Source organism: Gallinula chloropus, assembly GCF_964237585.1.
Source record: "Gallinula chloropus genome assembly, chromosome: 4".
Taxonomy (NCBI): domain Eukaryota; kingdom Metazoa; phylum Chordata; class Aves; order Gruiformes; family Rallidae; genus Gallinula; species Gallinula chloropus.
In genome coordinates this window covers 49113725-49139251 of record NC_140088.1, presented here as the reverse complement: position 1 = coordinate 49139251, position 25527 = coordinate 49113725, and the positions used below count along the sequence as shown (strand labels likewise).

Sequence of the window (25527 nt, the reverse complement as noted above, 5' to 3'; positions counted from 1 at the left end):
GGCTCTATTCTCGGGGGCATTTATTTCAATGTTGGGTACCCAGCTTCAAAAGCCTCAGCCTAGTAACTTACACCTCAGAAACTGTATTTACTTAACATCAGTTATCCAAATTAAACCAGGAAATGTAATGAAGGTCTTTGTTAAGATTTAAATCCAACTGGTGACCAGTCACAAGTGGTGTTCCCCAGGGAACTGATTGGACCCTCAGGAAATTTGCAGATGACACCAAGTTCGGGGGAAGTGTCGATCTGGCAGAGGGTAAGGAGGCCCTCCAGAGGGACCTGGACAGGTTGAATCGATGGGCAGAGGTCGATGGGATGAAGTTCAACATGTCTCAGGTCCTACAGGTCCTGCACTTTGGTCAGAACAACCTCAGGCAGTGCTACAGGCTTGGGGCAGGGTGGCTGGGAAGATGTACAGAGGAGAAAGACCTGGGGGTGTTGGTTGACACTCACTTGAATGTGAGCCAACAGTGTGCCCAGGTGGTCAGAAATGCCAATGGCATCCTGGCTTGTGTCAGTAATAATGTAGTCAGCAGTACCAGGGAGGTGATCATCCCCCTGTACTCAGCTCTGGTGAGGCCACACCTCTAATACTGTGTTCAGTTTTGGGCCCCTCACTGCAAGAAAGACATCGAGGTCCTGGAGCTTGTCCAGAAAAGGGCAATGAAGCTGGTGAAGGGGCTGGAGCACAGGTTTTATGAGGAGCAGCTGAGAGAACTGGGACTGTTTAGCCTGGAGAACAGGAGGCTCAGGGGAGACCTTATTGCTCTCTACAACTACCTGAAAGGAGGTTGTGGTGAGCTGGGGGTCAGCCTCTTCTCACAGATAAGTAAGGATAGGACAAGAGGGGATGGCTGAAAGTTGTGTCAGGGAAAGTTCAGGTTAGAAATTAGGAGAAATTACAGAAAGAGTGGTTGGGCATTAGAACAGGTTGCCCAGTGAGGTGGTGGAGTCACCATCGCTCAGGGTGTTCAAAGACAGACTGGATGAGGTACCTGGGACATGGTTAAGTTTAGTTGTATAGGTGGTAGGGGGACGGTTGGACTAGATGATCTTGGAGGTCTTTTCCAACCTTAATGATTCTGTGACTTACATTTAATTTACACTCACATTTTCCATTTTTGGCAACTAAATTGAGTACTCAGTGTTGAGAATATTATTTAGTTGACACTAGTTTCCTAGCTAAAAGTTTCTGCTTTGTAGTTTTGCATCACTGAAAAATAAGATTTATAAAATTCCATAATGGAATTTTTGCATCTTCTGAAAAGCTGAGTGCTTCCCATTAAGAAAACCCTGCAGTTTTAAAGAACATAGGAAAGCATATGAAATCCAAATGCCACTTCATAATTAGACAAATTCCTAAAGCTACTTAGTTTTCATTTTAATGCCTAATCTTTGCCCAACTATGACTTGCAAATTATGGTATAAATACATGTACTACATAAAAACCACAAATGCAAACCCTAATTTTTAAATTCATTACATGCCAGGCTAATGCTTAGAACTTTAGAAGCTGTTTATCAGCAGACACTTAAAACCAGACACACCACCTTAAAAGGACTGCAACAATTTGTCGTGGGCAAATTTTGAAAATAGTGCATTTAACTTCTGTTCTTTTAGCCTGTACTATATTGAGGATGTCTTATTTTTCAGAATGAGGTGATAATACAGTCTACATTCTAATGCACAAATTGAAGATAAAAATGTAATATATAAAAAGACGTTACCATACTCATATTTAAGGATATTAGGGAGGCATGATACAACTTTTATGATTAATACCAATAATCATTATTTTTTCACTGCTTATTTTGTCTTCCCCTTTATTCTTTCAGGTCTTTTAATTCAAAAGGCTTATGTCCCAAGCAACCATATTAAAACCTGATGTTTCATCACTGTTGTAAGGCAGTAGAATAGTTTTTGACTAAGTTGTAGCTGTGTTTCAATACAGAATACAGTTTGTCCTGACTCAAAATGTTGTTACTGAACGTATTGCTCTAAGTCTTATTCATTACGCTAGTAACTCTCAGGTGAAATCCATATACTGCTAAAGCACTGCTATGGTACTGATATCCTCCATCCAAGGAATTTTGCAGGTCTCACATCTGTTTACATGCTGTACCTGAAATGCTATATATCATCAAAGCTAGGACTGGGAGTACGGCCATCCTCTAGAAGGGAGACCAAGTGTCCTGAGGAAGCGATGTTTTTATTTCCTAATTCTGCTATGTGAGCATGAAAAAGAACAAAACACAGTAACTGCTCTCAAAGAACCAAAACTATACATGGAAAGAATATGAGGCTTGAAAAAACAGACCCACATATAAGTTGCTGAAGACAGCAGCTTTTTTCTTTGGTCTTCCATTAAATTACGGAAGAATAAAAAAAGGCACAAAATATTTAGGCTATTATTCCAAAGGATTTGAGCAGAAAGCTGTTTTGTTCCCTTTGGTGTTCTGAAAACATGAGCCCGAGTGATTACATTTTTAAAATCGGTAGTTTTTATTTATTTTTCATTTAGACTTTAGACAAAAACCTCACCTCAAAGTTCATCTAAAAGGTCAGTTTTGATACAACTGACCTAATCCCATGCCGTTTTGAATACTATCCTGTTCTCTTCTGTCTGTATTCTGCAGTTTCATAGCCCGGTTTGTTGTTTATTCTTCCATTAAAGAGAAATGAATATATTAACTATGCGGTTCATTTACTGGGATCTTTTTCTTTGAAGCTATTATGAATCAGCAACTGAAAATTCTCAAAACACATTTAAGTTCAAGTTCTGTGCTCACAACTTTCCTGAACCAAAGAGTGTTCCCAACATTTCTGATTATAAATTTGGCAGAGCAGGAAAATGGACTTCACCTGAAGTACTCGTCTCAGAGTAACATAAATTCTTAATGCTTGAATTCTTTTAAAAATTAAATCTCAGAGTTCTTGTTTCATGCAAAAGTAAAGAAGAAAGGCTGCTACTACTGCATTACTAACAAAACAGTTCTCAAAATAAAGTAGAGATTATATTTGTACAACTAACAGAAAACACACAATATTAGATGTTAATTGAAAAAGTCAGAGAGCTCATTGTGAATAAACATTACTTGGGAGACGGAGATGATTAGCCTTGAAGCATTCAGTAACTTCTCCTTTAAATATTTTTTAAAAACATTTCAAAATTACACTGTACTTACTGGATTGAGAACCACTGTGAAGAACAACTCTCCTCCTTGAATACTTTTGTCTAGTTCCTTTGGGCCTCCAGGATACTCTTTATAGAAAATTGTGTGGGTGAATAAGCCACAGGTTTGCCTAGGAAGCACCTGGATTTATTTAATTAAAAAAAAAGAAAAGAAAAAAAAGAAAAGGAAAAAAATATTCAAGTGAAATTCACAACCCAAAAATGTTTATACTTTTAATGAGGCAGTAAATGTCAGACAAGTAACAGATATTTGATAACGTTCCTTTGTGACCATTTCTGTGTAGATTTGGCATCATAACTTTGCCAGAAGTCAGTAATGATCTAGTTGAATTAATATGCTGGCAGATCAATAAACAGTGCTTGCTGAAGAAATAACATTCACATTACCAGTGAAATCGGAACACCCAAAAATTCAACACACTTTTTTTAAAACTGGAGATTGATCTCAATCGGTAAGCTACAATTCAGCAACCTCCTCAAACTAACTTTGCCTCTAACAGCTGCTCCTAACACCAAGTATTTGAAGTCTTATCACCAAAGATTTCTAAAATTTTAAAATAATGACACATAACCTAAAATATTATCAATCTATCACTTCCATGTTTCATTTGAACGATGGTTTTGTTGTAAATTTAGACTGGAATTTGAAAGTAATGACATTTTTGCTTAGGCATGACCAACAATAATAATTCTACACTGACAGGTAAGAATTTTGCCAGTAACGCTCACATTATAAAAAGATTTGCTTCTCCTTCAACTGTGCTAGTTTTCCAAGACCAGCTGCAATAAAAAATAACATAAACAAAAGCTTTTTAAAAATACATGTAAGGAAAAAAATCTTTTGAATAGAAATAACTAATAAATTCAGTTAAGTCTTTGAGCAGAACTTGAAAATATTTTCCATTGTTTTCAGAAAATAATTCACTGGAGAATATCTCAACTATGTCTATCTTCTACAAAAAATCAGCGCTGCGTATTGATGTTCATGTATAATTCTTAAACTGTGATCGTCTTAAACATTTTAGTCCAATTTAGAATATTATTATATAACAACTTAAACTTTTAAAGCCTACAAATCCCTTCCTTGACACAGACTGTGGTTTTGTAGATACTCTATTTCTTGTAGTTTCATTTCTCAACATCTTTTCTGTAACACACAGGATACTGTGACCACAGATCATAAATTCTGTGTTGTCAGAAAATGTAGGGAATTTGTGTGTTTGCTAGAAACTTGCACATACATTTTAAAAACCTGTGGATTCCACTGATGAAATATGAGAATAATTCTTCACAGAGGCAGGGAATAAAGCTGTACTGGACGGGAATGTTCTGGCAAATCTCACAAAACAATTTTATTACTGAATGTATTAATCACTATAAGCCTGCAGATGTAAAATATTAATGCATTTGCCCTGGAGAACTGAAAGCTTAATACTCTCAGAACAGGTGGTTTTGTACAACTGTTCTTGGAAATAGATTTTTGGCCCCAGTGTCCTTGTGTTAAATCTCACTATATGTCTTCAAATGACATGTTTTTACAAAAATTTATGGAAGAGATTTTTGGGAGATTCTGAGAGTCAATAAGTCTCCTTCAAATGCTTCACACCCCCCCCGAGCACATCCACAAACCCATCATTTTACATGCAGCTATTGCTTTGAGGAGAAAAAAACTGCAGCTCAGATCTGTATGGTGTCAACTTTTTTCCTGAATGTCTGGAGATCATTTCAGTTTGCTTCATCCAAAAATAGAGCAAAACTTTAAAAATATTATTTTGCTTAGGAAAGTGGTATCCATGGTAACTTGAGGCCAATACGAGAATTCTGTTCTAAACTAAGTGTCAGTCTTGCACTAATCCCCTCCAAAACTGCTTTTGCATCCAGAGGTATAACAGAGAGCACACACTGGGAATCTTCCCATTCACTGCTCTCCTACACTGTCCAGAACAAAACTTCCTCAAGAACGTATCCTCAAGGAATTTTGCAAAGTTGTTATGAAACTTCTCAGAGAATAGTGCCAGTATGTGAATCAGAAGTAGCCTACGCCCCAGTGTCCAGATGGTATTAGCGAAACGCCTTCCGAGTCAGTTGTGCATAACCCCTCTGGCAAATAAACACTGCAAATTATGTAACACAGAAAAGCTGCATGATTTGAAAAAGCGGTTTCCTAGCCTTGAGGAAGGTGTGGGGTGTGTGTGTGTGTGTATTCCTTGCCTCCAACCTTCTGAGCGTTTGCCCTGCATCCAGATCGATCTCCTGGGCCCAAAGCCGAGCTGTGGGGTTAAGGTACAGTGCAAAGCATGGGTCACGTTTCTGTACAGCAGGAAGCAAATGAGGGTGACTGCACCAATGGAATTAAAAAAAGATTTAGGCACCAAGATCTGTATTCTCTGATGGCATAAACTGGATAACGCTTTTGTAGTTAATGGTAATATGCAAATTTAAAATCTGCTAAAAATCTAACCCATAATGTTCTGTTAAAAGATGCAAAGTTGACTTTTTCCTCAAGATCCCTGAACCCATATTAACAGTAGGACTAGAACAGTTAACAGCCTGTTAACTGTTAACAGCAGGGTGCCTGGAGGCCACCTTCCTCAGCAGTAACATCATCAGCAACAGACTGATTTTAATTAACAAGATACTGTCAAATATATCTTGCTACTTATGCATAGCAATATGTGCTTCTCACAATGTGAACTTTGAGGATACCGTGCTTTTCCACTTAAAAATACATTGTTCATAAAATGGTAGACTGGTTATAATAAAACCATCAAAAATAAAACTCACCATGATATTTTTGTGGATGAAGCCTCGTCTATACCTTGCAGGCTTTAAATGGGGGTATTCTTCTGTGCTGGTAACTCTGATATTCCAGACCTTTTTCCAGGCATCGTAAAGTTGAACATGTACTGGATAGACTCCCGAGTGGTGTGGAGCTACTGCATAACCCAAATCAGTTGGAATACCGTGTTCCTAAAACATAACAGAGACTGCTTTCAAAAAGCTAAGAGACTTGATGTATTGGCATTTCTCAAATCCTTTGTTTGTGAGAGATTGAGAACAGGTCTGAAATGCAAATAACGGTGATCTCAGAACATGCTGATACGTAAAGGAGATGGAAGGCAGCATGGTGAAGATGAAACGTGGGATTTTAATACAAAAGCCCTTTTAATAAATATTTTTATGAGTATGTAGGGAAGAGTGATACAGATGTATTTTACATTGATTTCTTCAATCTAAATTAAACAGAAAGCTGCACTCTCAAGTTCTTGCAAGGAATATGCTCACAGACTAAGAATTCGGAGAAAAAACCTGGCCCATATTCACACAAAAGGTAGCATTTGGCGGTCAGAATAATGAAAATGTGTTTTCCACTACACGTCCCTACAGAATTACTTGGATTGTTAGTTGAATTTTACAGAAACTCACTGCATTTGCCCTCAAATCCACTTGGAAAAGAAAACCGTATGAAAAAAAAAAAAAAAAAACAAACAACATAACCATTTCAGTGTCATTTGAAACCAGGAGAAAATCTAACCACTTGTAAAATTCTGAGGCTAATAGGCAGATGTTGCAGACTAACCCCTCTAGTAGTTCAGCTATTTTTGCAGATTCCTGTCATTTATCTTGTTTACATACTGACCCTGCTAGTGTTACCTCCTCTTGAAATTCAATATATTTTCTTTCCAGTTTCTGCTTTCCAACATACTCCAATGAATTTTGACACCCCTTCTCCTTCCTTTCAGGTTAGTTTTCAAATGAACAGTATATAGCAGATATTTCTTTGATAGTCTGATTAGCATAATACACAGTCCATGAGATCATAGAATCATAGTTGAGTTGGATGATGCTGTGGTGCAGTGATTTAGGAAAACTGCCTTTGCACAACCTTTGAATTCTGTTTAAGAGTTTGTAATATTTGTGTGGTCATCTTCACCATATTTTCTCATTATATTCTGTGTGCAAAGGTAATGGTTGATATTTGGGTATCTTCCTTTGAATAAATGAGTAACTAAGGAATTTGAAAACCTGTGTATGTTTTATCTCAAAGAAAAATGGGTACACGTCCTTAGTAAAATTCTTTTTTCATGTTTTCCAGATGTCTACTGCAGGAAAGCTAAGCCTAAAGAGTCAGGGTTCACTTTTAGTAGTATCTGTTAGAATTTACATATGGCAATTTCACCAACACCTCAAAACAAACTCAAAAAAAAAAGGCATTTGCTTCTGCTCTGGAAGAACATGAGAAATAAGACATTAGAGATGTGAAGCCTTCAAGGGCAGAAAGCTGTATTTTCCCTCAGTAAAGGGCTACTTTGAAACTAGTGTAATGACATGAGTTAGCAGACAGGTATGGTTTAATCACAGTTCAGAACCTGATTTTTTCTGTATTTAAAAACCTAATGAAATAAGATTTCCCTTTAGCAATTTATGGTGCACATAGCAGGGCATGAAATTTTACCACCTTGAGGCAGGTGCAGCTTTTGGAATTCTTGGAAGGCCGTACCAGCACTCCTGGGTAAGAGCCAAACACCCCATCAGTGACCTCGTTGCATCCAGGGAGTGTGTCACCTGCTGGTTTATAGCTGGGCTACACTATGTGTGATCTGCCAAAGTAGGAATAAGACCTGGCCTACTGTTTTTACTGCATGGGAATATAAAGAATGGATATGCCAGCAGTTACACAGCTTTATAGTATTTAATTCCATCTCAGATATCTTAATTCCTCCTGCTTTTATCTTTCGTACTTCCCCTAAGCATGCATAAACATCAGAAAAAAATCTTTATAGAACATGCAGGAAATTGCATTCTCTGATGTCCCATTTAATCTCCTTCACTCAGCTATGAACAAATGTCTGATTTTTAAGGGCGTTTCCCTCAAGTTTTACAATATGCAGTAATAAATATGTAATTAAAATCTTTCATTCTAATTATGAGCCTATCATCTATATTGTATTAATGTCTCTTAGTGACTGTAATTCCCAAGTTGAGCATTTAACACACAATACACACATTTGGTTTGATAATGCATAAGGCATCGACAATTTCAAGAGAGCAGGACACTTATCTTTCTTATTAATTTAAATGTTTAAAGTGAATGAAACTTAATGAGTAGCTTCATGCCTATGTATCTATACATAGCTTCAGACATGAAAAACTTTTAATATAAAGTATCTGTAAGCATTAAGACCACTGAAAGTAGTTAAGAAAATAGAAAGTGATGAGTTTACCTAAAAGAGGGCTGAATACAAATTACTCTAATAGCATACTTTAATGGTTACATACGGTAGACTAATCCCAGAAGATGTCTAAGGTGACACCAGAACTACAAGGACTGATTTAATTTCCAGTGGACGTGCAAGAGTGCACAGAATCAGAGGGGGAAAAAAAGATAATTTTGGATATAGGATTTGTAAATTTTCATGGGTTTAACTTCTACTGTAATGTTTTCTTTAAAGGAAACATTAAAATTGAGCTGGCCTGTACTCAGTACAACTACAGTTTACAACAAACTTGGTAAAATCTCTGGTCTAAGAAAGCATAGACCTCCCTCTGAAGTTTTCAAATATAAGTTTTAATTGCTTAATATAGTAGGTCTGTACCTTCTTCCTACTTCCACTCACTGACACACCACCATAAGCACATACTTTTTGTTCTGGTTATTTCAAAATCACACTGCTCTTTCGAGCAAAAAAGTCATTGCTTGCTAGCTGAAGAGCAATCAGCATAATTTGAAAAGGGAGAGGTAAAATTAGGCTGTTGGAAGAGTAGACGTATTTCAGCAAGTTATGTTTGTTTATATTCTGACATAACACTTCATGTCTTTATGCTGGATAGTTTCTTCAGACAAATAGTATGTACTAGGTATGACAGTATGGTTTGTTAGAGCTTTGCTATAATCAAATAATTAGTGAAGGCAATGCTTTTCAAAGCGAGTTTGTATAAAGCCAATCCAAAGGGAATGTGTAAGATCTTACAAGGTATCACCACAGAAAAGCATCTTTGAAAACGCAGCACACTTCTTTAATCCTACTGTGCAGTGTTTTCATTAAGCCATTTTGCGTGTTTTGATGGAGTATTTATTCCTTCAGTTTCTGAAGGAATAAATAACCTAAACAATAGGTTATTTGGACAAAAATTTATTTAGGAAAACGCTGAAATTGAAGAATTTAAATCTGTATTGACCTTACAAGATGAGAACATACTAATTCTTCATTCTGCAAGAATTTTTCCATTCAAAATTTTTCAGAAATTAGAAATATTTAAAAAATATTCAAACTTTGAGAATGAAATCCGAACTGTAGAGAAACAGGATTTTCCCAGTACACAACCGAGTAAGCACAAAAAGCACTTTATCAAAGCTTTCCCTTTTTTCAATTAATTGAAATGAAACCAAATTTTACAAGGATTGATTTTTCCAACAACATAGGAATAATGATTTCTGAATATCTAAATTCTACGTGAAATTTAAAAATGTAGCTTACTAAGGCAAATTTTTTGTTGAGGATCATCTGCTCCACCAGTGACGACTCATTATGGAAGAGATGAGGCTGCATGTGACTCCACATATGGGGAAACCACCAAAACTCATCTACAGACCTCAACAATAGGTCATCACCTTCATCTTCCTCCTCAGTGCCTGAAAAAAAAAAGGAAAAAGAAAAGGAATCCCTGAAGCAGTCTCTGCTGCTTTTATTATATTCCTACAAATGTTTGAATATATATAAAAAAGACATTAGCATAATAAAATGTGACCTTTTAAAGTACTGAGTATTTTAAATGTTTCCAAGTACATATTCCTTTTCCTGAAGTAATTATAGCCAAGTAAATTCTGAGCGTCCCATTTTCATGGCATCTTGAATGCATGCTACACCACTATCTTCACATGCATGTGCTCTTATCAGCAACACCAGTAGCTAAGGGACAGAACCGGAGAAATTATATGCAAGAGTATAATATGGAGTACAAATTAAAAAGTTGGCAACACTTTTCTGGTATTCCTTATCCAAACTGAATTCGTTCACATTGTCAAACTTCTTTTCCTTTCATTACCTACAATATGTGGAAGTATTTTTTTCCCCAGCAGCCTTTTCAAAATATTATACAGAATAGTACGATTATTTTCTCTTCCCTGCTAACTTCTCTAATCATGGACTATTCAGGAGCTGACAGAAATCTGCACTTTTGAAGAGACTGGGTGGCTAGTGCTCACCCAGGCATTTCTCTGGCCCCAGGTCTGTCATTTCAGCCTGTTCCTAAGGATGTGGTGCAGGGAACAGGCCCTGCAGCCACTTCTAACTGTGCCACCGATGAAGAGGAAAGACTAAGGCAGCAGTGTACAGTCCTGCTGCTCTCCCACCCCTCTCCTGCTGTAGCTACAGGAGTAAAGAAGGCAGTAGTGAGGCCTGTCCTCTGACCCTGAGCTGGGTGCCCACCTTGATGCTCCCATCGATCCTCCCAGCCTGCAAAGAAGCAGCTGCACCCTAGCTACATGCTGGGCTAGGCCCCGGCCCTGCTCTGCCAGGGACAGGCAGTGGGGACTGCCCAGGACCCCAAGTGCTCCAGACAGCATTTGTGTAATCCGAGGGCAATGGCAACGGCAACCCGCTCTCAGTGCTTGGCTGGTGCCTTGGCTCTGGATAACCTACTCACAGATATTCAGCTTGTGTACCTTGGGGATGGGAAGCATCAGAGTCTAATTAGCTGGTGGATCAGGACACCCCCATCACCCCCAAACCCAGATGTTCATCCTAGCCCCAGTGTACTTTCAATGACAGGTTAGCCTTGTCAAAGGCAGCCAAATTTGAATAATCCTTTAACAGGCTGCCATATAAAGACTGTATGAGCTGAACTTTGACAACCTGTAGCTTAACACATTGTCACACTGTGCCTGCTTCCAGCTTTGGTGATTTCCTACTCTGCCAACGATCAAAACAACCTGAAAAATCTTTTCTCTCTCATTTTGCAACATCTATTCTCCTTTCTCCGTCTTTTAGCCAAATGTTCAGCTCCAATGCTTTCTGCATACGTACAGCCAGACCCTCACTAACACTCATCCCTTCAGAAATCCTTGTCTGACACACCTTCACTGTTGTGATTTTATTCCTCATTACCTCTGAGGAAGCTACAGCAGTGAGTGAAAAATGTGGACAGATATATGTAATGATGTGTCAACACTTATAGGATCATTAGATTTTAAGATTCTACATGAGTCCACAGAGTATTGTGTGATGTTCACATGCTATCAAATGCCAAAAGGTCAAATGATGGTGAGATCAGGGAGAAGAAAGCATATCAAAAAAGGAAGAAAGCCAGGGCAAAGGATGGGCTGTGACAGAGACAGGTTCAACTCGTTCAGTTTGCAGCCAGTAACTGAGAGAGTTTATACAACAAACATGCAATACCTTTGCCAAATCCTACACAGCCAAATCCAGGCTCCCACTTCCTGAGAAAGGCTCTGTAGTAAGCGTCTGAGCTAGCTCAAATTGCGTGAAATTATAAAGCAACTGTAAGAGATGTGTTTATTCCACTCCCTGGATTCATTTTGCTGTTATCCAATGACATGTATGCAACACACAAAGCCATTACAGAAAGCTGACATCCCAAGCTTGGGATGCTTCTTGCAAGATCTCCTCCTGGTCCTGTGACTGCCATTTCTGCATGTCCCAGCTTGAAGCAGGAGGGGGGAACATTCCTTATTTAGGAAATTTAATAGTCTGACAGCTCACTTCTCTGAAGAGCTTAGTCTTTCTCTTAGAAACAGCCTGGCTCTCCTATTTCCACATCACTGCTCTACTTTTTGAGCTATTATTCAAAGAATGAGCACTTTTCTTGGTTTTCCTTTTTTTTTTTTTTCTTCCCAAGAGAAACATTGCTGCAAAGACTTTCCAGACTCTGCCTACATGGCTATTTCCACAAGGACTACAGCTCAAACAAAAGGTTAATCCAGTTTAATAACTTTAGGAGACAAATTTGATTCAGTTAATCACACAAATGTACATCACAAAGCAACCTAGAAGAAAGAACAACTTGACTCTTTATTTTACTTATCCTATTATGAAGGAAACTCTTCTCTCAGAGCCTTAGTCTTGATCATTCCTACTTTCCTCATACTACAAAGAACACCATAAAAAATAAAGTGATTTTAGCATTTCAGGCTTACCTGTGTGATAAAATTTCCCTGAAAATCCCAGGTTGAAAGTAAAATTTGTAATCTGGGCTCTCAAAAGATTCTGAGTGTCAAGCAGGGCCTGAAAAAAAAAACCAACCAACAACCCACCATGTAAACATATCTGTAGAAAACACACCTGGCATAGAAATTTAGTATAACAATATAAATATTTTTAAAGATGTCCAATTGGTTTTGCTAGTTAAAACTAGATCTTTATTTATGACAAAGAGGTAACATTTTCATTATCATTTAAAGTTTAAGGACAGTCTGAAAACGCCATTATTTTTCTCATAGATGCCCAGCTATTAAATAGTGGCTTAGCCTCTGAATCATGATATAGGAAAACAAAGACACACACCAGAGAAGACCTTCCACTGATTGCTCAGTAAACCTGGGACACAGTTAGGAATGAAACAGATCTCTTGTGACCCCAGCCACTGCTCCATTCACTGTAGTGAACAGTGAATCTATTAGAATTATGTTTCTCTAGATCAGGTCCAGTGCATACACAGCATTTTAGTCATGTTTCAAAATCACCGACAATGAAAAAAAAAGAGTAATCCAGAAAGACAGAAAGAAGCTAGATAAAATCTATTCCACACCAGAGAACTTAATCCTAAATTCCTCCAAAGTGACTTGTTTTTCTGACAGTTAGCATGCTGGCTGTCAGCATTCATGTACTTGTACTAAATTAGTACAAACAAAAATTCAGCATGAAGGACAAAAGGGGAAAGCTATTACTCATCAGATACAGCTTCACTCTTTGATTTCAGTGTTCTCTTCTTGACTTGTTACTCTCAAGATTTACATATTACTTTCAGGAGTTACCTCCCAAACTCTTTCACTCTGCTGTTGTTCACTCTTTCAGTTTTCTAGGAGTAACAAAGAAAACTAGTGTTCTGATGCAAAATAAAACTTTGCATACATAGAAAACAACATAGAAAAGCAAAAAGCCTCTTCTGAAACGAGACTTGGTGTGCACATTCCTCCAAATAGCCTGCACTCATGAAGTACCTTTGAAAGAAAGGGAAATACTTATACATCAAAGGTCATCAGAGTTTTCAGAGTCAACATACTTTGTAGCACAATGATTTTAAGAAAGTGATTAAACCATTCCTATTTTTAAAATTAGTAACTCTAAGCATGTTATCAAAGGTGAATGCATTAAAAGCACAAAAAGATTCAAATCATTGGAAATTTTCAAAGGTTTAGAGGTCTACTAGACTCTCCATTCTTGAAGTTCAATGACAATTTGGTGCCCTAAACCCCATATTTTAGTTACATTTTCTTTGGATATTTTCTTGATCTGAATAATTTGTCTACAATTACCTTTTTCAACTGGAATGACGATGACAACAAAATCATAGAATCATAGAATCATAGAATTGTAGGGGTTGGAAGGGACCTCAAGAGATCATCGGGTCCAACCCCCCTGCCAAAGCAGCTCCCTAGGACATATCTCTCAGAATGGCGTCCAGACGGGTCTTGAATATCTTCAGAGAAGGAGACTCTACCACCTCCCTGGGCAGCCTATTCCAGTGAGCATGGAAGTCAAGCCCAGCTTTAGATATAGACACAGAATAGTCAAGTTACAGTTCCTTAAAATATGACCCATTTTACTGATGGAGACAGTATCCACCTTATCTGAGGAACTTTTGAACATGTAAGTGCTTCAGGTCTTTTCCAGGATCCAATAAAAGTATAACCTCCACTTGCAAACTCTGTCTCTCTACCTGCAAGCCTGTTTCCTTACCCCACCATACCTACAACATTACAGTGGCAACATCAGGCCAGGGGTGACAACAGCATGGGCTCCCCTGTGCACCAGCCTCAAGATCAACCCAAGGCAGTAGGCCCAGCGGAGTTCCCTGTTCCCAGGAAGAGGCAGCCACACACTGCAGCTGGTGCATCTGTCCCTGCCCTGTGCTTGCCTTTCCCAGCACTTCCTTTCCGGAGCTGAGTATTTTCACTAGGACCCATCGAGAGACTGGAGCACTGCCCAAAGCAGGAACACAGCCGCTCTCTGGTGCTATCCTATACCTGAGGCCTAGGGAGCTCGACGAGCTTGTAGCTGTGGCTGGCTCAGGGAAGCTGGTGCTTAGGGGAGCTGGTGAGCAGCAACAGGACAGTCATTTGTCCCCATCTTGGGGGGCTGCAAGTTAGAGTTCTGCTGGCAGGGCTGACGAAACATGAGTGATTTCAATTTTCAGTACCTGTCTTGTTCACCATTTCAGCAGACCAGAATATTATACCTAAGCATATACGTCAAATGTATATTAATCTCAACACTAAATCTGGAAAAGAACCATCACTTTTCTGCCTCCTATTTCTTATGGCCCTCCCAGGTCTGGAAGTAACTTGCCTCTCCCACTGTCCTCAGGAGCATAGCTCCAGCAACGACAGCACTGGCAGTTTCAAAGAGCAGCATAAGTATGGTAAAGATCATCTTCTTTCACTGGAAAGCCTGAAAATTGTCCTGCGAACAAGGGACTTTCTAAAGGAATGAGTAAAATAAAGCAGTGAATAGAGATCATTGAAAACAAGCTCAAGACTTCTGAAGTGGAATATTAAGAGAAAAAATCTTCCAACACTGTAACAAGGACTTTTGCACAGGCTGAGAGTGCAAAGATCACCGAGGAGACTTCTTATTCTAATGAAAGGCAGCAAATCTGCAGAGGATTTATTATGAAAAGCATCCTTGAGCTGCTGGGAACCTATTCAGTGCAATAATTTTATCTTTGCACGGTTAAAAATGTAGGAGGCAAACGATATGGCTATACACTTCTTATGTTAACAGTACATATTGTCAAATGAAAGAGATCCTGAGTGCAGGTTGACAGCACAGTGGCATGAATGGGCTACACAGTTCTTTCCCTCCAGATTAAGAACTGTGAGCAGTTTCTGAGCTGAAGATCTTATCCTGTACCTTTCTAACACCTTCTCAGCTTGTCACCCCCTGTCTTGTCTCAACATGATGGAAAAGCAGAATGAGAAAAATGAAGAGCAGCTGGAAACACCAAGAGAAATAGGACCTGGAAGGGGATGTGCCTGTGGCAGCTACAGGGCTGGCAGGAGAGTCGCAAACCCAGGCTTTCAAATGGGAGAAGAGTGCAGGGCAGCAAAAAGTCCCTGACGGTTTTGTGTTAAAGCAAAAGAGAGTTTATATCGTTGCTGGGAGTTAATTTTGCAAGTGCAGTTGCCACCTTCTTACCTTAATGACTGCGTGGTGGCCGCATTTTGTTTAGACCAGTGGTCACGATAAAACACTCCAAATAACACAGAACTCTGAAGCAAATCTGGAGTTCACCTTCCACAGAACAAACCTTGAAGGCAATGCTATTGGGTGTTTTTTGGCCACGTTACTCTCATTAAAATCAAGTGGAGATCTTCTAAAGTCTTGTGGTGGTGGAATAGCAACGGTGTGTACCTGCTCACTTACTCCACCTGCTCTATCTGCAAAGAGGGAAGGCACAGACCTGCTGTGAACCACTTTTTGTACAGACAATCTGAGGTAAAATTTGAGTTGTCATGCCTATGATTATTTTCTGGGTGATTTGACATTTTACTCATCTTCCAGGTTCTAAAAACAAAATGTTAAAACTCGTGAAAAATACATAGTAGCAGATGGCAGGGCCTATTACTGTGAGTTTCTATCAGAAAGACAGAAAGTGAGAAAAGTAGGGGGACGAAACCCCTGAAATTTCATTTCTAAATGCTGTTTTATGAGCTGGTGATATTTTCTGTATATTTTATGACTGGTTTATGAACAGCCCCTCTGGGTAGCTGTACGAGATGTTACATAAATACACTAGGATTGAAGATTAGATTTTTAAAACCCGTTAAGTAAAGCCTTCAAGTTTATAAATAATTATTTAGTACATATGTTATACTTCCACCGGTACTATAAGGAAAATAAAACGCTGGCTGCATAATCACTTTCATGTACAATGGAGTATTTTCTGTTCAACTTTTCCTAAGCTCACACATGAAGTTTAGGAAATTCCTTCTCCCAGAAATCAAATAGGAGAATTCAAGATACGATTAAAGACCCTGTTCTTCACCACAAGTCAAATATAATCCCAGGAACAATCCAAGGAACAGACAAAAGTCATCCCAACAATAAAACAACAGACCTCTTTCAATCCTGGTATCTGACAAGTTTATAGTATAATGAAGGGAATACAAGGAATCCAGCCAGATTCTCAGATGACTGATTGGCATCATCCTGTTTAAATTATTCCCGTTTCATTTCTGATGAAGCTTCTCCACAAACATAAGCTGCTATAATTGCCAATGGGATCTCAACCAACTGAGAATTCAGGAGAAAGCGGCCTCTAAGATCACAAATGGAACAGAAGGAACCAGGAAAATTGTTCTTTAATTCAAATACTCAGGCAATGTAAATGTAGGAAAATTCCTGCCTTTGTACAGATAGCCTCTTTCTTTCCTGACAACCGTACCATTTAGATCTTTTTATCACTTTTCATTCAGAAATATCAACTTTGTTTACAGAGGAAACAGTTATTTGGGTTTTTTTTGCCTGACAGACAGGACAAACAGAGGCACAGACATATGATGTGGGCTGTCTTGCTTAAGGAAATCAGCAGTAAAGTCAGGGATAAAACTCCCATCGCCAAGCCAGGAAACCACCCTGCCTCCTGTCCTCAGATAACTCTTTACATGATTTCACTTTTCTAGTGTCTACTTGGCTTTGGTAAACAAACAGTAGTCATTTTTTTCTGCACCAACAAAAATATTCAGACCCAAACATCTTGGCTGATCAAACAAATAAATCAAGAATGCTTTTTTCAACTCTGCTTCACTGATACTTCTTTCTGTAGTCATACCAACATATATACAACATTTCCCTACTCAAAAGCTGCGAAAGAACTTGGCCACTTGAAAAGCAAAATAGTTCAAAAGGCTGTTAATATCTTAATGCATTAATATCTTAAACTTCAGATCAGTACATGCTTTCATGTCAGTAACAAAAGCAGGGTCATCTTTATAATTTTCCAAAAAGCCTATCTCCTCCTCCTTTTTTTGAGAAGCGAATCTCATTTCTCAACACTTGCTATGTTACTTCATGTCTAACAATACTATCAAAGGAGCCATTAAATTAGGAATGGCTTTGTTTTTGAGGAAAACTTCTAATGCCATATTGGCTCTTTAATAAAGTCTCGGACCTTACTAAGGAGGATGGGCTCATTAGGGAGGTGAAGGTTGGGGGCAGCTTAGGACAAAGCGACCACGAAACGATAGAGTTCAAGATCCTGAGTTGAAGAAGCAAGCCAAAAAGCAGGATAGCTACCCTGAATTTTGGAAGAGCTAACTTTGATCTCCTCCACAACCTATTAGGAAAGGGAGCCTGTGAGAGCTGCGTAGCATTTAAACAGCACTTCTTCTAAGCACAGGAACGATGCATCCCTTTGAGTAAGAAATCGGGAAAGTGAGGCAGAAGACCTGTGTGGATGAGCAGGGAGCTAATGAGTAAACTCAAAGGGAAGCAAAAGGTTTATGAACTGTGGAAACAGGGTCTGAGCACCTGGGAAGAATATAGGGATGTTGTCAGGGCCTGTAAGGATGTGACTAGGAAGGCTGATCTCTCCAGGTCCCTTCCAACCCCTATGATTCTGTGATTCTGTGACCTTCGGATAAGGTAAAACAAATTAATAGAAAGTCTAATATGGAAGAGCACAAATTAAAGCCACAAAGTCCCTCCATGGGAGTTCTTATGCAGAGGTAGCTTTAACTTTTTTGAACCTCATTTCCTCTTTAGTTTAACTCCTACAAGAGAGGGAAGAAACAGAACTAAAGCCATTTTAACTTCTGAGCAGAGTTCTAACGTAGGGGTCTAATGGGCTGTAACTGATGCAACGTCCTTTTCCATTGCGCTTTGTGTGACATTTGTTTGGCTTTCCTGAGCACATCCGTGCCCCGACAACAGAGTCCTGCCTGCACAGGTGTACACACACCATCTGCCTCCATTGAGCTTTCCCTTCTGCAGAACTTGATCTATTGCAAATTCCACTTGCATATAAAAGGGGGAAAGAAAAAAGGGAGGGGGCAGGAGAGGGGAAGAGGGTTGAGTAGAATTTGGAAAAGAGAATTACAAATCACAGAATGCAACATACATGTGACTGAAGTTTGCATCGGAGGCACGCAAAAATGAGAATGTTTAGACTGCTGTACTTCTCTTTAGAGTTCAACAATCAGTATTTGAAATTTTCCAGATATATTCTGAGATCACAGAATCACAAAATCATAGAGGTTGGAAGGTACCTCCAGGGATCATCAGGTCCACCCCCCCTGCCAAAGCAGAGTCCCTAGGACAGGTCGCACAGGGAGGCATTCCAGATGGGTCTTGAATTTCTCCAGAGAAGGAGACTCCACATCCCCCTGGGCAGCCTGTCCCAGGGTTCTGTCACCCTCACTGTGAAAAAGTTCTTCCGCATGTTGGTACAGAACTTCCTGTGCTCCTTGTCCTATCTCCACAGACCACTGAAAACAGGCTGGCCCTTTCCCCCTGCGTCCCACACTTGAGATATTTATAAACATTAGTAAGATCCTCTCTCAGTCTTCTTTTCTCAAGGCTGAACAGTCCCAGCTAATTCAGTCTTTCCTTGTAGGGGAGATGCTCCAGGTCTTTAATCATCTTCATAGCCCTCCACTGGACTCTGTCCAGGAGATCCTTGTCTTTTATACTAGGGAGCCCAGAAATGTGGGGTCTGACCAGGGCAGAGTAGAGGGGAAGGATGTTCTTTATTATGTTTTATACACCAGTAACTAAACTGAGAGGTACTCTCAAAGTGTCCAGCATTATAGACAGTATTTGGCATGGTGTGGCACGAATGGAGGGCTTGCTAAGAAGTCATTACCAGTCCCAGGTTTGTCCTGGCACTGCTAAGGCTGATGGCAGAGAAGGAGGGAGGGGAGGGAGGACGCTGCCTGTGGGAGAAAACAGGAAGTGGAGCCGTGGCCATCCACAAGGAATGTTGAGGCAGCAGTGTGGTAGGGGCCTGAAAGTGAGCAGCACTGAGATTGTGATGGCAGCCATTCAAAAAACTGGCAGCAATCCCAGATAAGAAGGCAGTGGACAAGAACTTGGGGTGTTTGGAGGCGGCCAAGCAAGAAGCAGCAGCAGACAGCCTCACTGAAGGTCTGTCCCAAATGGCTGAGAATCATTATTTTATTAGACAGACTACTTTGCTTCTGAGGAAAAAAAATGTTTCCCGCATGATAAATTATGCATTTTGGAACATCATTGAAATTCAGCTTCTATTCTTTCTGGATGTCTAAGAATAGCATTTTGACACCCATTACCATAAACATTTAATCTATGCAGGAGAAAGAATAATTGATTTGGGTATACTGGGTGTCTCTGAAAAAAATACTTCTAATATCTTTCAGAAAAAAGGCCAAGAATGCTTAAATCTTCTTTGACTGTGCACTCACTAACAGAGCTGACACTACAGAGAAGGTAAGAGATGAAAACAAAGAAAATCTTCAGTTTTTCTAGGAAAGTATTTAGCTGGTGTAGACCACAAACTGTGAACAGTCCCTAAACTGTGGAAGTGGGGAAAAGACACTGCTCTGCACTTTGGTGGAAGCAAGGTATCCAACAGGACACAATCCAGAAAAAACAGAAAGAGTGAGGAAACAGGGATGGAAAAGCCAAACTGCTGACTATACATATGTCCAAGTTTATAACATATCAGATTCCATGGAAGCTTAAGACGTAGTATTCCTACTTTGTACAACAAAATTAAAATGGGGAAGGGACACAACACTTTTAAGGTAAAATAGCTTCAAGAAACAAGTTATGCTTTCAATTAAAAGTCTACCAACTCCTTCAAAAGTTTCAAGAGTACCACATGCTAGCAAGATGCCTATTTACGAAGGGCCAGGTGACATGGTAGAATTTATAACAGAAAATGTGTGCAAAAATTCCTTGGAAAAGAAACAAAGGTCCTAGTTTCAGTTACTGTCAAATTATTGTAGTTTATGGACAGATTCTACCTAGAGCAACCCTGTTTTTAAATTATCAAATAGACATGCCTTGGAAACTGACTCTTTATTCTCAAGCAAAGCTCCCACTGACTGCTCAGGTTAATTTGGACTGTTTGCCAGATCCAGTTGCCTGAGTATCTTATCTGACTTCCTAAAATATTAAGGCTAATACTCTCCAGTTGAAGTCGGTGTGAATCTTTTCAATAAATACCATAAGTACCATTAAGGAGGTAACCCAGCTTCTTTTCAAAGTGTCAATATGACTAGATACCAGGCCAAAGCTCATCTATGTGCATCTGTGTTTTTCAATGTCCAATATAAGCCATGCTGCACCTGATTTTCAAAAAAACCCAGGAGCCACACATTTATTTTATATGCAGCAATGCTGTAAATAGTTATCTGAAGTCCCCCTAAAGGATACTAAAATTATAAGTAGCCACTTTGGAAAGTATCACAGATGATTTTAAGGAAAACGGGTTTTAATCAGAACACACTGTTTTAATGTTACTGAGTCTTCCTCTGGAGTTGTTTTTTTTTATATCACATACAAGAACAATCCTGATGATGGTCCAATTACACATTTTCAAGTAATTAGGCTCTTTCATCTAAGCAAAACATTTGTATAACCAAGACATATTTCTAACTTCCTTCACCAGCTTCTCACTTCTTGGAGGCTGAGATAACAGCTAATGAGAATAAGCTAATTGTGGCAAGGTAAGTTGAAGATTTTAAATACTTGGTGCCAATAGTATTTAATAAAGTAATTAGCATGTTGGTTTTTTCAGAATTCTATTTGAAATTCTGCATTATTCACTCTTAATTAAAGGGTACTTTGAAGAAAGAGGTTACCATTACTAAACAGCTAAATGATCTTGCTATTCTGCACCTCACAGAAATGAAATCCTGCATTTCTTTTAATTGAAGGTCAAAAAAACCCCCAGGCCAATTGAAATAGAGCTAATAAACACCCTACTGCTGCATATGATATTCTTCCTTGGATTTTGATCAGACAGGATTTGATAGAAAACTTTCTGGCTCTTGCATTTTTGCCTAAGAGCTCTTCATCTGCTTATGAAACACCACATACGAAGAGGTATGCTCTCAGTGTATAACAGAACTCAAAGTAAAACCAAAATGAAGACATTTTAAATGCATTTTAGATTCATATTTATCCAGTCAAGTAGTTGTGATCTGGTGATTGTTGATGTGCCCAGCATAGTGGGAAACGAAGTTTTGTTGCCCATGATGCAAGGGTTCAGATAGCCGTCCTGCAAAGTCACACACACAGCCACCCAGCTGCCTCAGCTCTGAGCACGAGACGCCATCTCTCAGGGTGACAGAGCAGTTCAGATGCTGTTCCAGTTCACTTCTAGGCTACTTCGCTGTGCCTGCTTAGTCAGGCTTGTCTCCATTGCATGCCACCGGCAGTAGATAAAATGTCAGAGTTGTTCACTGATTCATGTAGATGCTTGTTCTGCTACCAAGAACTGTTGGGCCTCAAAAGCTCAGGCTCAAACAATAACCTCGGATGCAAAACACTTACATTGCTGTAGCCCCTCATTAGACAACCCACACTTCTACAGCTGTAGCTCTTGTTTGGTAGGATGCACAATATTTTATCATAGAAATTAAAACAACATCATGGCTATTCGGTCCAACGGTGCATATATTTTATAGTCATCCAGCTCAGGAAGAACAGCAGTATTATCCACGCTCCTAGTACCACATTCATTATCAACAGCACATTTGCTTCTTAGTTAATGCTTCCTCACATGCTAGTTCCAGCTTTAGTTTTTACTACAGCCAACATGCACAGCAGAGTTTGGCTAGAGGACAAGGGCTACTCTCCAAGCAAAGACAGTCCTCCTCTGCACAGGCTAGCCATGAGCTTGCGCTGCGGCAAAGCCTGTGCTTCCTTATCCACTGCCTACTGCCTGGCTCTGCCTCTTTGGGTCATTTTACCTTGCCGTTGGCAACATGTGGCTCTGTGCAGCCCCCAGTGCTGAAAATACCTAGAAGGTTCAATGCTGGAAATATTTTCAGGCTTAATCTCTCAGCAGCAGACACCACAGTGGCCTCACCTGAATGCACAGGAAGCAGCAGTTGGGCCAAACCATCTGCTCCACTCTGGTGAGTTTGCCAGTGGCTATGTTACTCTGTCCAAAATACCAATGCTCTTAAAGATGCAATTTAGATTTCAGGTTACCTTTACCTCCATGGCCTGCACACAAAACAAGAAATTAATTCCATAAAACCTAGTTCCCTATAGATTTGTTTCCCAAACTGCTATTCCCGCAGTGCAATGGAACAGTTTGAGTTGGAAGGGACTTCAAGGCCTTCCAGTTCCAAGCCCCCTGACATGGGCAGGGACACCCTCCACTAGCCCAAGGTGCCCAAAGCCCCATTCAACTTGGCTTTGAACCCTGCCAGGGATCCAGGGGCATCCACAGCTTCTTTGGGCACCCTGTGCCAGGGCCTCACCACCCTTACCATAAAAAAATTCCTTCCTTATGTCCCATCTAAGTCTACTCCCGTCCTGCTTAATTGCTCGACTGACAAAGGAAAACAGGGACATTAAAAATACCTGATTTCTTCAGGGGAAAAAAAAGTGTTGCATACCTATATAGGTTCTGGCGAAGAAAGAAGGTCTGCGGGGGGGTGGCTTCTGCAAGAAGCAGCTAGAAGCTCTCTGCAGGCCCCACAGAGCAAACACCAGCTGGTTCAAGGCTTAAGTTATTGCTGACCAAGGCTGAGCCCAACAGCAGTGGTCACAGCACCTCTGGGAATCAGAATTAGGAGAATAAAACCACAAGCAGCTGCTTTTTCCCCCTGGAGTGAGAAGATGTAAAGAGCTGTGCAGACACCAAGGCCAGGGAAGGGGGGGGAGGAGGCTCCCCAGGTGCCAGAAGGATGCCCCTGCAGCCCATGGAGAAACCCATGGTGGAGCGGCTGTCCCCCCGCAGCCCATGGAAAAGGCTGAGACCCCACCTGCAGCCTGTGGAGAGGCCCCATGCTGGAGCAGGTGGAGATATACAGAAAATGCCATGACCCACGCTGGAGCAAGCCTCTGCCAGCACTTGCAGCCCGTGGAGAGAGACAGACACAGAGATGAGTGAGAAAGCAAGACCCACGCCAGAGCAGGTTTGCTGGGGGGGAGGCTTGTGAATCTGTGGAGGACCAGGCTGGAGCAGTCTGGGCCTGAGAGACATTCTATGATTTATGACTGTACCCATAGCAGTAGCCCACACTGGGGCAAGCTGGTGAGGAGGTGAAGCCCCATGGGAAAAGACTCATGTTGGAGAAGTTCACAGAGGACTGTCTCTTGCGGGTGGGACCCCCACTGTGCAGCAGGGGGGAAGGTGTGCACACCCACACACCCCACCCAGGCTACGAAGGAAAACAGCTTGTGAGGAACTGACCAAAACCCTCATTTCACCAGTCCCTGCCCCTCCCTGCGCCACAATGGCGGGAAGAAGGGAGCAAAGTCACAGCTGAAGTGAAGTCTGCTGAGAAGGGAGGGGCGGGTGGAGGTGCTTTAAAATCTGACTGCACTTCTCATTACCCGACTCTGGTGTCACTGGCTATGCAGGGCAGGGTCATCACTTAGAGAGTTTATTTCCTTTATTCCACGCTGAATCTGTTCTGCCCGTGACACTGATTGCAGAATGATCTCTCCCTGGCCTTAAATCCACTCCTCAGCCTCTCAATATCTATTTTCTCCCCTGCCCAGCTGAACAGGGGAGTGACAGAGCGGCTTTGGTGGACATGTGGCCTCCAGCCAGGATCAAACCACCGCATCAAATTCCAACAGTTTGTGAATATGGCCTTCCAAAAAAAATTCAGTCTTACCTTTTCTTCACTGTCAGTATTCTGTGGTCCTCAGTGCCGAAGCCTGGATAAACTACGACTCACTTGTCTCCATAAACCCTTAAGCCTATGCTTCCTGCTCAGCAGAATTTTAAACAAACAAGACTTCAAAATTCTGTCTACATCACCCTATAGATGATCAGAGCTCAATAGTGGGTGGTATTTATCTGTTTTCTCAGAGTATACAATATTCAAGACATTTAAATTTTTACAATATTTTCCTGGTATTCAGAAAACAATCCGTGAGTAACAGTGGCTACAGTTACAATATAATTCTGTTACGCAATCATATGAAAACTCAGATCCACAGATGAAGGTATAACAAGCTGCTATTTGGGTAGGTTGGAAGAAATATTTGACACTAGAAGCTATGTTGGTACAAATCAAAGAGAAACACAGTGGGGTGTGATTCTTATAATTTCCACCTAGCCCAGTAAGACTAATGCTTCTAGAGAAGCATAATATTAGCGTTACTGCTTCGTATTACATATCAGAGAACAAAGTGCCAATAAATGAGACAGTTGCTCTCCCTGTGTAGTAAAGCACAATGGAGTTACTACACCACTGGCCTGACGAATAAACTCAGTGCTCCACAGGCTGCGCAACACCCCAATCACACAATCCATTCACAAATATTTCTTAGTTTGTTTCTTGTGAAAGTTCTTGTGAGATTCCTGTGCTTTTCTTAATACTGTATCTGATTAAAAGTATCTATGTTTGTGGTGAGATGAGGCATATAAAAAGCTCTTTTTCTCTCTAGGCCCCACTCATTGACAGAAAAAGCAAAAAAATCTTTGACCAAAAAGATTTTCAGGTTTGCTTTCTGCCTGCAAGCCCCAAGTCAGAAACAGCTGGGAATTCAGACTTCAGCTGGCTCCCCAGCTAAGGATCACAAATATTTACATTTTCCCTTCTCTTTATTCGCAATTCTAAAGTTGCTGAATGAAATTCCCCTTTTACATCAGCATCAAATGACAGAAAAAGAGAAAGCATAATAAGCGTGCATAAAATATTTTCTCCAGCCGTAATTTTAATGATTATATATAGACAACATAGAAAAGACATGATAACTTACTTTAAGTTCATAAAACTTGGGACAGTTTCATTGTCTCCTACATAGTACGGACTCTAAAGGATATAATTCAGCAGGGAAAAAAACCCCAAAGACTTTAGTGAAACACGGGGGGATGATTTTGTTAGAAGTATTAATTCATACCTTTCCTATTTTTGCATGAATGTTGGCATTTCTAAAAGACACAATTACAGAAACTAGATAAACATCCAGCTGG

At 40.1% G+C, this 25527-nt stretch overlaps 1 protein-coding gene across 1 annotated transcript in view; it reads right to left on the bottom strand.

The window, feature by feature from the left end:
- The window catches only part of LOC311190942 (bifunctional heparan sulfate N-deacetylase/N-sulfotransferase 3), a gene marked incomplete at both ends in the record, with an annotated part of 58514 nt that overhangs the window by 22710 nt on the left and 10277 nt on the right, over positions 1 to 25527 (bottom strand). Inside the window, 4 exons of the mRNA XM_084263014.1 lie at positions 3188 to 3316; positions 5980 to 6165; positions 9675 to 9829; positions 12353 to 12440. Of these exons, the coding sequence (XP_084119140.1) occupies positions 3188 to 3316; positions 5980 to 6165; positions 9675 to 9829; positions 12353 to 12440 (558 nt within the window). The remainder of the gene's footprint in view (positions 1 to 3187; positions 3317 to 5979; positions 6166 to 9674; positions 9830 to 12352; positions 12441 to 25527) is intronic.